The following is a 13,182-nucleotide window of genomic DNA, read 5'->3' as shown; positions in this document are numbered from 1 at the left end:
AGCAAATTTTGATCTGATTCGATCCATCTTGGGGTTCTCATAATGACCTAGGTAATGTTCTGAAGTTTAGAAAAGCATTTAAAAAGTTATGCTAAAAAACGACTTTGCCAATGTCCGGAAGATTATAAAAGGGTTGTTTAAAAAAAACCCCCGTCTTGTTTTTGAAGCTAGATCTTATATATTTTGATGAAAATAATGTCCGGATAAATCATGCGTAAGCAAAAGTGTCAATTGTTTTTGAAACCGGATCTCAGTTATTTCAATAGAAATGATGTCCGGATCAATTATGCGAACCGTAGTTGGGTGAGTAATCAAATGACTTATCCAACGCGTCCAAATATAGCTAGATTACTTTTTAAAAACAACCAATGAGCCAGGAGTTTCCTATGTACATAGGACCTTTTGAAAAACTAAGATAGAAGATCTGACAACCGTATCAAAAGTTATGACCACTTAAAAATGTTAATTATACACTTTTTTAAAGCCGGATCTCAGATTTTTTGATGAAAACGATGACCTTTTATTGTAGGATGATAAGAGATTTTCTCAATAAAATAATATTTGACGTTCATTTTGCTGAAATTTCAGTTGTTTTGACAATCATTTTACTGAAATTTCAGTAAATCATCTGTCAAAGTGACAAATATCAGTTAACTGAGAATTCATTAAAATCTAAATTACTGAATCGTTTACTGAAATTTCAGTAGATTAAAATTCAGTAAAACTTTACTGCATTTCAGCAAAAAAAAATTGGTGTGTAGTTTCCAAACAAAAATGTTGACAACTGTTGTTCCATCATGCAACTGTTGTTGCATCATGCATGATGTATAAATATTCGCACAATCTTTGTCGCAGGAAGGATTTTCCGATTGATTCCTTCCTCCATGGTTTTTTTCTTCATACAACAATATTCATAATTGTACAATGGTCGTGAAAAAACGCGATCAAAATTTTACCTCCTGTTTCTTGTTTTTCTACACGTAATTGTCCCAGATTATTCGCCCTAGTGAGCAATTTGTCAATGTTGCTGATCAATAACATCTACCAACAACATTTCTGCGCAGATTCAACTCGAAAGGAAGCATGCACTTTTAAATTGTTTCAAAAATATTTAGATAGGGCCGAAAGGTTTTTTAGCAAAGTTTGTATAGAGAATTAGGGCGGTTCGTCGTTCTTGCATACATTCCAAAAATAGCTGTCTGAATATTTTTGAAAAAATCAAAAAGGTACTTGTTTTTGGGAAACCCAAAACTTAATAATTCCTCTCGAGTTGAGCCTGCGCAGTTATTTTTGTGTAGGTAAGTGTAATAAATAACAGTACTTTCATTGAAAAAGGCTAAAGTAACTTAAATGTGAAATATACAGAGCAGTACTCACCTCTCCGGTGTACATCCGGCATGCCAAAACACCCAGCGCCCACCAGTCGATCGCATGGCCGTACGGTTCGCCAGCCAGTATTTCGGGAGCTGAAATGAAAACATTCGATTGCTTTAGCACGCACGCCGCTACTTACCTGAAACAAAATAAAACGTTCTTGTTGAGGCAAGTAGTTTTGATGACCTTCTGACAAAAGGGAACCATTCTTTCAGGACAGAAGTGTTTCCCACTGAGCATTAATTGTTCAATATTGGTTTTTATTATCTTTTTTCACTTAAGCATCACGAAAGTTTTGTGACTTTTTTGCATGTTGCTTTTGTAGAAGGAAATACACCGACGCACAATGAAACGAAACGCTTGCCTATTGTTCTACGTGGTTTGCTCTTGAAACATTGTAAAATATACACACTTTGTTTTCTATTGCATACCTTACTGCATAATAGTGCATTTGACGCATTCGATTTATTGTTACTCAATCATTAAAATAGCTTTTTACTCTGACTGTTTTTTTCTGTTTTTTTTTTTCAAACTCGGATCACAATGTAATTTAACTACAAACATTGATTAGCTGCAACGTAAAGTAGTTTTTATTTCTCAAACTAACTCTTAATTGGGCGTTGCAACTCATGAACTATTGTCTTAGAATAAGTTTTATAAACTACTTACAAGTATGGTGTGTGTATGTGTATGTGAAGGTGTGCACTTTCATTTGTGTGCAGCTGCTGCGTCTTGACTGGTTTGCTTGCAATCAGCACATGCGACATTCGATCATGCCGTGCTTTTAAAAATATAGATTTACGCTACACGATTTCCGTACTCTGATTAGTTTGATTTGAGAATTGCAATTTGTGTCTCAATTAATCCTTGCTAATATACACAGAACTCGACTGACTACAGCCGACGAGAAAGGTAATAACAACACTTTTTTTATGTTTGCATTCACGATCGGTAGCCTCTTACGAATAAAGATACCCACATCAATTCTAAACAACGAACGAAACATTCTTCTTGCCACTGGCGAGCCTTTGTACAATAGCCAGCATTGTTGCCACAATCATCGCGGACGTCAGCAGTCACAACGAGAGCGGATTCTTGAACAGCTTTTTCATAGTTTTCCCGACCGAGTTCGTGCTGGGACCGGTGGTGGTAAACTTGAACTGAAACAGATACGGCTGCACATCCGGGTAGTTTGTGTCAAAAACCGAGTCCAGCTCCGTCTGGTTGGGCGTTTTTGGTAGATAGTCGTGTCGATTCATGACTTCCGTGATGTAGACGATCTTGTCGGACAGCATATCGCCGACCCGTTCCCGGCAAATTTGCCGATCGTCCTCGTTTGTGAGGTTGATCAATTCTAGCCGGATGGTCCACACTTCCCACGGGATGCACTCGCTCAAAAACGACCAGCGAGCTTTCTTACGCTGGAAGAATTCGAGCGAGATCTGCCCAGTGCCAGAGCTTTCATTGCTTCGCAGCTGCCGGCTAAATTCGCCAATCTCCTTCCGGATCGTCTCGTCCAGCTGCGGCGAAGTGCAGCAAACGTACGTAAAGTCAATGAAGTCGCAGTCCACGTCCATGTATCCAATGCTTCCCACCGAATACATTGCATCGGATGTGTAGATAAACTTGCCCAAACTCCGATGGAACAGAATCGTATGGAAGATGCTGGACACGGCTTCGTCCACCTGACGACCCTCCATCGTGAGGTCAAACGTTTGCGAACGTGCGTTCATTGTGACGACCCTTCAACCTTTCAATCCCACAAATCCTAACGTAACCCAAGTTAATCTAAGAGAGAGATAGTTCAGAACAATGCTTTACCCATGTACTGCAGCGTACCGCAGATAGTGCGCGTCCGCGTGCCGATGCTGAGCCACCGGGCAAAGCCAAAGTCGATCAACCGAACGTGGAAGTCCTCGTCTAGCAGAACGTTTTCCGGCTTTAGATCGCGATGAATTATGCCGGCCTGGTGGAGGAAATCTGCAAAAAAAACGTTTCTTATGTTATCAAATGGGGTTATAGTGTATTTTGCGGTGATTTTACCTAAAGCAAGCGCAATTTCTGCGACGTACAGACGAACAAGTTCATGTGGAAATTTGGTAAACTTTTGGAACAGCTCCCCGTTTGAAAGGTAGTCGGAAACTGTAAATAAATTAGAATAACCCTATGTATTTTTAGTGAAACACAAACGGTCAATCATTATTGTTGTAACTCTTCTACTTCGGTTTGTTTTTTCGAGTGATTTTATAGCCTATCCTCAGTAAGGTGAGAAAGGCAAAACACATAAAATCTAGTACTTTGTCCGAAAATGCTTGAGACACAACACCAAGTCTGTTTGTCCCACCGTTACACTTCTACGCATAATTGTCCCACAAAGTATTTACTTTCACGGAATCACTAGTATCACGAGGCATTAGATCTATTCCCGTACTTGCAGAATTGCAGAATTTCTGCAGCTTCTGCAGAATTCTACAGCCAGCATAAGTCACTTTTTTGCAGCACGCTCCCGTACTTTTCAGCTCGCTCTCTTCATCTCTCTCTTTTGCAGAAGTTCTGCAAGGAGAGAAGCCGCAAAACTTTTGCCTGGGTAGCGCGTTCCAGTACTTTTACTGCAATATTGTACACAGTTGAGTGGATTTACTCAAATTGGGTATTGAAGTTTTTTAAATTATTTCAAAACAATTAAAAAAATGGATTGACAAAAATTGTAATTGAAGAAGTTTACCTCTAGAACGGGGACTTATTTTTTATGCAAATCAACATTTTATCTAAAAAATCAAGCATGTACCATTTATTAAACTAGAAATTAATAATGCTTAGGTAGACATTTCATAATAGAAACAACTTAAAACTTTTACATTAGGTAAACAATTTAAGAAATGAGAATGGCAGGTACGTTTTAAAAACATAATTAAAAAAAGAAAAAGGTTTAATATAGAAGGTATATTTATATAGACCATAAATACATGTTTTAATAGCAAAATGTTTAAAAGATAACATAAATAAATTATGATTGGATTTCACATCGAAGAACAACGGTGACGCAACGAAATTGACAAATAAAAAAAAATTAATCACAAACTCTACAATTTTAAAACTCATAAATTTAGAAATCTGAAAATTAAGAAATTCGTGATTAAAAATATAAAAATCTATTTTCAAATTGAGGAACTTGAAAAAAATAAATCAGATATTAGAAAAATTTAAAAATGCAAATATTTATTTCAGAAAAAAAACAATAAATCAGAAATTCAAAGCTTGAAAAATACAAATAACTAAAAATTAAACATTGAAAATTTCAAAAAAATCTTAATTTTCAAAATTCGAAATAAAAAATAAAGGCACAGACAAACAGACGTGACTCTCCATACAAATTATTTTTGAAATTCATCGTCCTTCATCAAATCTCCAAATCACGGCGATGCCAGCGCTGCCTGGTGAGCTTATGCCGAAGCGCAACCCAAACACACCAATACAAACCCACTACTGTCATGTGTCATGTCAGTGTATGCGTGAGACAATCAAGCCTTAACGATTGTAACAGCTGATTCGAAATAATTTTGTTGTTGCTGATCATCAGTAACAAAATCAAAATAAATAAATCAAGATCGACGGCCGAAAATGACGGTGGGTCGGTTCCGTTTCCAATGGCAGAACCTCATGAGGCAAATCATGCGGCAGCACCTGCAGCTATGCAAGACAAACACAATGACAGAGACCACTCCACTGGTCCTCCCCGTTGCTTGCATGTTCCGTCTAAGATTCCTCCACCGAAAACACAATCATCAACAAGATATCCCGGTCACGAAAACACCAGTAGTGGCCGCCGGAATAGGAAAATCCAATTCAAAACTAACGGAATTGATCCCCACGATGGGCGTTTGGAAACATCTGCGGGGAACGTGTCCACGGCGCAATTAAGTTGCCAGCCAACAAATCCAAAAGGTCCGAATGAGACGAAAAAAGTCGTGAAGAGTGGCGCTCACGATCGACGCAACATCGTCAAAATGCCAAAAGGACGACCAGCAGCAGCAATCTAAGCAGCAGTCCACGAAGGATAAGCAGGTTGCTTCGAAGGAGATGACTCCACCACAGGATCCGGCTTCCTCCGCAGTAGCGGGCGCCTCAGCAGCAGCCTCGACTTCGGCAGGCAGTGGATCAGGCCTATCTGGTTAATAGTGGGGTAAAAGGTATGCCCTCGCTAGTCAGACGCTCATCTGACTCTGGCCGAAACTTCCCCAAATTTGACCCGCAAAGTCAGGATAGTGGATCACCGTTGGAATTTCAGAATTTCATAATATTTTTTTTGTTTTCATTTGCTGCCTCACACGTGCTCACACTCAACTTAAAAACAAAAAAAAACACGCAACACACACACTGAGAAAAGACGGGCGAGCTGTCACGACAGCAGCGCCATCAGTGCCGGGTGAGTGGATGCCGAAACAAAATTGCATTTGAAATAGCCGTTTTTGAAGGACGATGGTTCGGAACTCGAGTGTCCCGTCTGTTTGTCTGTGATAAAGGTTTCTAACTTAAAAGTTCCTAAATCTAAAAATTCTAATATTTTTGACGTAGACTACGTCTTTGTCGAAGGTACTGGGGTGCCATTCCAAAAAAACCCGGGCCGAAGGCCCTGGAATACTGTGTCATCCGTCAAACGCTTATATCTTCCTTCCCTCTAATCGAATCGACACGATTTATGTTCCATTCGATTCGAAAATTATTCAGCAATTTGCTATAAAACCTTCATTGTTGGCAATATAGTTTAACTATTGAAACAATTGAATGTTTTAAAATGTTTTCAAAATGCAGAGATTTTGCAAGCAAAATGAGCGCTTCCCACTCACGGACGGAAATGTCAAGTACCTATTTTGAGGGGAAAATCATCCGAGCAACGCGACCGAGTGTCGGTCGCGAAAAAGGAGGGGAAGTAGCGGGCCGAAATCATATATAAGAAAGTGCGCCAGTTTTCATTCCAATATTCACGTCTCAGACGTCGGACCGGCAGCAGCAGGAAAGCTCAGCCCAGAGCAGCAGCAGCAGGAGAGAGAGGGACCAGAACTGGAAAAGAAGCGCGCATCGCCTTCTCGTCGTCACCGTCAGCCAGTTGCCTCTCGATGGTCGGACCGTTTGGATCTTTCGTGATAGGGGGTGAAGACTTCCCAACTCTTCGGAGTTGCCTCACTCCCCGTCCCTCGTCCCACCCGGGACGAGGCATCAACAAGATGAGGCGCGCGCCTGCTGCCTTCCGCCGAAAAGCCTCTCGTGTGTCAAGCCGTGGTTGTGAAACTATCAGGACATCCAACTAACTCGTCGCATTCGCGGCGAGCGCTTTGGAAAGAGTTACGTCGTATCCAATTCCAAACCGTTGAAAGAGTTGCCTTCATCCCCCGTCCCTCGTCCCACCCGGGACGAGGCAGCGAACTGCAATAATTTAAATTTCAGGAACAAATTTTAGTCTTCGGGGGTGACGGAATGCACAGCTTTCTGAGGCTGCTCTCGCCCCCAACCTCTCTGCCCTCCCCCCATTTTGCTCTTAGCATTCTTGCAAAAATTCATCCAATGCTCTCGTTTACCTTCAAAATCGATAATTATGTATTGATTCATGCCCAGAAATGCTAAAAGTTTATTAATCTTTTTAACCTTATTGAAAATTTCGAAGAATTTCATTTTTTCGAAAGTGTCGAATGTTAAACAATTTGCTACCCGATTTGATTCTCACCAAACGCACACATCTAAACTTTACGTAGTCTACGCCATTCCGGTTATGTCTGTGACATAACTACTTTGACTTTTTAATTCGAAATAAATGAATCAAGAGTTTGAATATTTCAAAGTTCAGAACACCAAAAATTCAAATGTTACAGATTTAAAAAAATAATAAAAAATAAAGAAACTAAGAAAAACAAAAATAAGTTAAATTTTAAAATTCTTTACATAAAAAAATGAAAACTCAAATATTAAAAAAAATAGAAGCAGTTCGTACTCTATTTTCCGAAGAACTCGTCAAAATGTTCAATTTCTAAATCCTCTAAACCTGATTTTCTAACGACTCAAAAAAAATGTACTTTTTGTGATTCAAGATGGCGCATTTAAGAATTTCCGAATTTTAGAATTTAAACTTCCTAAAATTTAAGAATTCGACTAAATTACATCAATTTTTTTGGTCCAAATAAGAATACAAATTGGTAGCACCGTTAAAGGTACAATTTATTATTTGGCAATTAAATTTACCTATTATTTAAACACACATATTAAGTCTATTCAAAAAGTTATCATTTTAACACTAAAAAATATCGCTATAATTTACATTAATAAACTAAGCATGAAATCGTTAACACAAAAAAATCGTTCTTAATAAAACCAGACATAAAAAAACTAACTACCCAAAAAATCCATCGATTCAAAATATACAAACGTCTCTTCAAAAGACTAATTCAATTTAGAAATAATAAAACAAAAAAATATATTACAACTAATAATAAAATGCTTGATTCTACCCAAATTGCAAACTTTATGTAAGCGTGTACTCAACATTCATCACACCAACTTGCAGTCACTTTTCAACAAGAAAGAGAAGAGAGAGCTTGCAGAAAAGTACGGGAACGGTTTTGCTGCAACTTCTGTCTCTCTCATTGCAGGAGTTCTGCCTGGGAAAAAAGTTACTTATGTTGCAGAAAAGTACGGGAATTTCGTGCAGAATAGCAGAATTCTGCAGTACGGGAATAGACCTATTGTGTCTTGTTTACCTATTTTATAGCAGAGAATTACAACAAAGAGTGATAAAATGCTATGCTAGGGTGCTCCGGATCCAGGCCCGTAGCCAGCGGAAAAAAAAAATTTTTTTGAAGACCTATACTGCCGTTTTACGCATAATTGTCCCATTTTCAAAAAAGTGCAACTGAGAAAAACGCGATTGAAATTTTTCGACCGATTTCTGTGTTTCTACGCATAATTGTCCCGTGGGTTCCTATTCGCCCTATGTGTCCCTAGTCGCTCCAGTTAGCAGTTTATCACCCTTATTTGTGATCCACTTGCTATACAACAGATAAACAAGGCATAATGGTTAGTAAAACTAATGATTCCGTGTAAGAAAATACTTGGTGGGACAATTATGCGTAGAAGTTCAACGATGGGACAAACAGACTTGGTGTTGTTTTTAATGAGTTTCCGAACAAAGTACCAGATTTTATGTGTTTTTCTTAAAGTACACATCAGACTAAACTTAAAAATGGCATAAAGTCAAAATCGTCAAAAACTGACATGGGACAATTATGCGTAGAACGGCAGTATGGGAGAGAGGGAAGATGAAGAAAAAAGAAGAATATGTCTTCTTCAAGCTTCCCCCGAACCAACATTTTGGCTACACTCCTGTCCGGATCAATTACGCGTAGAAACACACAAATCGGTCGAAAAATTTCAATCACGTTTTCTCAGTTGCACTTTTTTGAACCTGGGACAATGATGCGTAGAACGGCAGTATATCAGTGCGATCAATTTAAAACCTAATTTAATAGTAAAATAGATGTGATTAGATTCTGCATATTTTAAGGCTTGTAAAACCAACTTTGAAAAAATCGAAGTTTTATTAAATTTACTTTTTTTGCAAGTGAAGTGTTAATTAATAATCCATTATCTTATACAAAGAAGCCCGTAACCAGCTTGGTTTCGGCTCTAATTCGGACAACAAACAACACCTGCAGTGCTATATCGGCGTAGCTATTAATTTTCTGTTCGTTAAACAGGGCAAATCTGGACCCATCAAAACGTAGCCGTTTACATTTTCATGTCCGAGCCCTTCGTGTCAAAGTGTATACCGCTTGATCCAGCATAGATACTTACGCAAAAACACCTTCTTCTTATTCTGCCAGAAGCGAACGCATCGCGCCAGGAACGGATGGTGGCCACAGATGGTTTGGATGTCGACCTCGTCCCGCAGCTGACCGATCGCACCGCTGTTGATAATCTACGGGACAATAATTGCCAAATCATCATTGGTGCTAATGTTTGCATGTGATTTACATACCTCAGACTTGCTAAGTACTTTCAGTGCATAGTCTGCTGCTGTCGTGCGTTCGCCGGCACGCACTTTGTAGACCTTCCCGAACGCACCGTTTGCAATGTGCTCCACTACAGCGTACTGTGATTCGGCAATACTGTCCACCGGGAAATGGGGCAGAAAGAGAGACTCAGCTTTCGTAACGGGCCAACAGGTCTTCGACAGCAGATGCTCGTTCGCTAGGGTTGATTCATGCCACCTGTATATTTATTTATTTTTTTTGTGAATGAAATTAAAATTAGAAATTATCCACTAAACTATCAAGATGACCGAGCGTCTATCACAACGTCAAGCATGCACTCGACAGCTGACAAATCATCGACCGTCATGAGCAAAAAAACACACAATGACTGTTTACAACACACACACACACACACACACACACACAACAGCAGTCAGTTTCTGATGTCACAGTTGTTGCTTACCTTCGGCGCGACACACGCGACCACGGACGAAGGTTCCGATGGCGTTGGCGCTGGCTGTGGCCAGTTGTGTCGAGTGCCGTGCAGGACAGCGAACGGGAAATCCGCTGGAAGCTCTCGCTAAGACGGTTGAAAACACCACCGTCTTCGTCGATGCTGGCCGAACGTCTTATCTGTGCATAGCATGGTGTTTTTGTGTGGAGGAAAATAAATTGGCAAAGTTTTAAACTATTGTACACATGCCCAAGTAGCTGGCAGCGTTGCCAGTATTATTGCTAAGTCATGTTTCTTTCTCTCTTATAGACATTTGTTTTAGAACTTGATTCTGAGTCGATATATATACGTGAAGATGGGTCTAGGAGGTCAAATTAAGAAGTTCATTTTTGAGCGATTTTATAGCCTTTCTCAGTAAGGTGAGGAAGGCAAAAATATTCAATACGGTTTATTTTTCATTGTTTACTGATGATTCATCTCTTTTCTACTTTAACAAATCTATGGTAATAAATGATATAAATTTTAATAATGATCTTCGATTGTTAACTGACTATTTTCGATAAAACAAGCTCACACTAAACATAAATAAATCAAACGTAATCAATATTAAAAATTCGAATCGCTCGACGGTGAATCCATTAACTTTAACTAGAACTAATTTTGCTGATATAAAAATAGAAGACGAATGTAAATATCTTGGTGTCATTTTAGACAATAAATTGAATTGGTCGTCACATATATTCGCAATTCGCAATTCGCAATTCGCAATTTTCAGTGTAAGAACGGGCCTTGACCGATCTTATGCACCAGGAACACGCACTGCCCTTACACCTACATCTCACCCTTGCTCTGAGTCAGTACGAGCAGCACGCTAGAACACGCTTTGAGTGTTCGTGCCAGGCATGCACACCTTCTTTTCCGGTTACGCATTTTAACTCGGCCGGGGGTGGTACATTACGTAGGGTTTGATGTAAGTATAAGCGCCTAACCATTTATAGTGTGCCTATCAATTTTCATTAAAGCAAAAACTGTTTTATTTTAGTTTGAATTCAAAAACTTGTTGTTATTTTACTGTGTATTGTTTTCTCCTGAAATATTCCCTAATGTTAAGTCGTGTTTATCTGTTGCTATTTCTTTTGTCGCGGTGTTTTGTTACAATTTTTGGTCCAAAGCATGTTATAAAAGTTTACCAAAAGTACAAAAGTAATGTTTGTGTTAATCCTTTAATCATTCCATAAATTGAGTAAGGGCTCCAACCTTGCTTAAGAAAAAGGTGAAGTTTTAAAACAATGGACAGTGAAGGAAATATACTATGTAAAGAATCAAAAGTAAAAGAAAGATAGTAATTTATGAAGTAGATAAAGAAATTAACAATAGTTAATAAATAGAGGTAACAAACAAGCTTAGATTGTATTGAGGGCAATTTACAGGGAAGATGAGAAATTATTCAAATAGATAAATAAAGAAAAGGCACATGATAAACAAAATTGACATCGCTGCCAAATTAAGGGAAAGCAGACAGTTTTTTACAGCAGCATCAATTGGTAAAATAGAGTGGAAAAGCGTTGAGAAATAAGAGAATCAAATAAGTAAAATCGAAATCAAATGGAGGATAGTAAACAGAAGCCGTTTTAGAAAATCAGTGAAACAAAATAAACAGAAGATAGCTGTTAGCTGAAATGGAAAGAAGAGAAACCCCGCTCAGCGATGCTCAGGTACATCCACAGCAGTTGACTCAACATACTGCGAATCAAAACAATACCGTCTACAATCACAAATTACTTCCCTTTCCCACATTGACGCGCCCCTTTCTTCTAGCCGTCTCTACTCTGACCCTCGCTGGTCAAAGGTTTACGAGTCGTTTCCACAGGCCACCAGCTAGGTTACACCTTGTCATCATGATGACTAAACCAAGCCAACGTGGAGGTAAGAAAATAGGACACTTGCAAGGAACCAGAGCCATGCTGTTTGGCCAAACAGCACTACGGATGTAGTTGGGCACTTTCCGGAATGTTCCTCGCCTAGGTGTGTCAACCGATGAGTATCATCAGTATCATGCACCCTTGGTCTGCAAATTGAATTGGTCGTCACATATAAATAATTTATTGAAAAAACTCAACAGATTATTGGATTATCTATAAAATTAAACACAAATTAACTGCCAATGTACATTTGATAATGTATCATTCACTATTTAATGCTCACTTATCTTACATAACTTCAGTTTGGGGAAACTTGGGGAAAAGTCAAGTCAACCTTTGTGGAATCGGAAAGGGCATAAAATTTCCGATCTTTTGATACCCAGACATCTACGTTTTCTATAAAACCCACGTTTTTAAATACCTGAGCAAAAAGTATGTTTGATCCACGAGAACAAAAATTACGAAAATCCATACATTTTTGGCAGGTTGCTCAAACTAAACCATAACAACATTTTTATCTAGGTATTTAAAAACGTGGGTTTTATAGAAAACCTAGATGTTTGGGTATCAAAAGATCGGAAACTTTATGCCCTTTTCGATGCCACATAGGTTGACTTGTAAATCGTGGACCGGTTCGGATGCCAGCGGATTTTCCGACGACGTAATTCCGGGTTGGTACGAAATTCCAACAAAAATCTATTCTATCGATACAAATACCCCCAAAACGGTGTTATACCCACTCCAAAATGTTTACTTAGCAATTCTATGGTAATATATTGACATTCAGTTAAATTAAAAGTTTGCAAAATTAAGTTTAGATAAGTTTTATATAGAATTTCCAGAGTTATACAAACTTTTACACTAAGTAGTTAGTAAACTTTATATTCAATCCAAATTATTTTTTTAATCAGTCAAGGATGCCTGTTTGGAGTTTGGAGACTGGATTAATGGTGATTTGTGAACAAAAAAACTTTATTTATGTAAATTTTTCGAAAGGTGTACAAACTTTTTTTGCACCTTTTTTGATTGTTGTAATAGTATTTGTTATATAACTTTTTCTAGAAATCATCTTTTCATGAGCTTTTTGTAGCAAAATATTCGGCATGAGTTTCTAAACAAAACGGTTTCTGTCAAACTTTAAATGGTTTACATGTTTCATCACAAAATGTGCATAGTGCCCAAGGGGTGTAAATACTTTTTTTACATACTGTATCTGTAGTAATTCTACAAGATTGATGATTTTGCAACCGTATCAACAAATTTAAGCACACAAGTGTTACATATAGACTTTTTTAAGCCACATTACAAATAATCTGATGAAATGAATGTCCGGATTGATTATTTAACCCTTCATTGGATGGGTAATCAACATAATTTTCTAATAACCAAATAAATTTAAGACCTGACAAAG

The 13,182-nt window shown here is 38.3% G+C and overlaps 1 protein-coding gene across 5 annotated transcripts in view; it reads right to left on the bottom strand.

Moving 5' to 3' along the window:
• Positions 1-13,182, bottom strand: part of LOC120423040 (autophagy-related protein 101) — a 45,792-nt gene that overhangs the window by 31,040 nt on the left and 1,570 nt on the right. Inside the window, exons 2-7 of one of the 5 annotated variants that reach the window (XM_052706525.1) lie at positions 9,859-10,028; positions 9,401-9,632; positions 9,217-9,340; positions 3,418-3,516; positions 3,196-3,354; positions 1,378-1,466 (exon numbers count right to left, since the gene is read on the bottom strand). In XM_052706525.1, the coding sequence (XP_052562485.1) occupies positions 1,378-1,466; positions 3,196-3,354; positions 3,418-3,516; positions 9,217-9,340; positions 9,401-9,632; positions 9,859-10,028 (873 nt within the window). Of the gene's footprint in view, positions 1-1,377; positions 1,467-1,490; positions 1,514-1,613; positions 3,143-3,195; positions 3,355-3,417; positions 3,517-9,216; positions 9,341-9,400; positions 9,633-9,858; positions 10,029-13,182 lie in introns of those variants that run through there. The other 4 variants (XM_052706531.1, XM_052706529.1, XM_052706527.1 and 1 more) reach the window with 4 other exon arrangements.

Source organism: Culex pipiens, chromosome 1 (assembly GCF_016801865.2).
Source record: "Culex pipiens pallens isolate TS chromosome 1, TS_CPP_V2, whole genome shotgun sequence".
Lineage (NCBI taxonomy): Eukaryota > Metazoa > Arthropoda > Insecta > Diptera > Culicidae > Culex > Culex pipiens.
The sequence above is the reverse complement of the archived record's forward strand: the minus strand, read 5'-3'. Positions and strand labels throughout refer to the sequence as shown.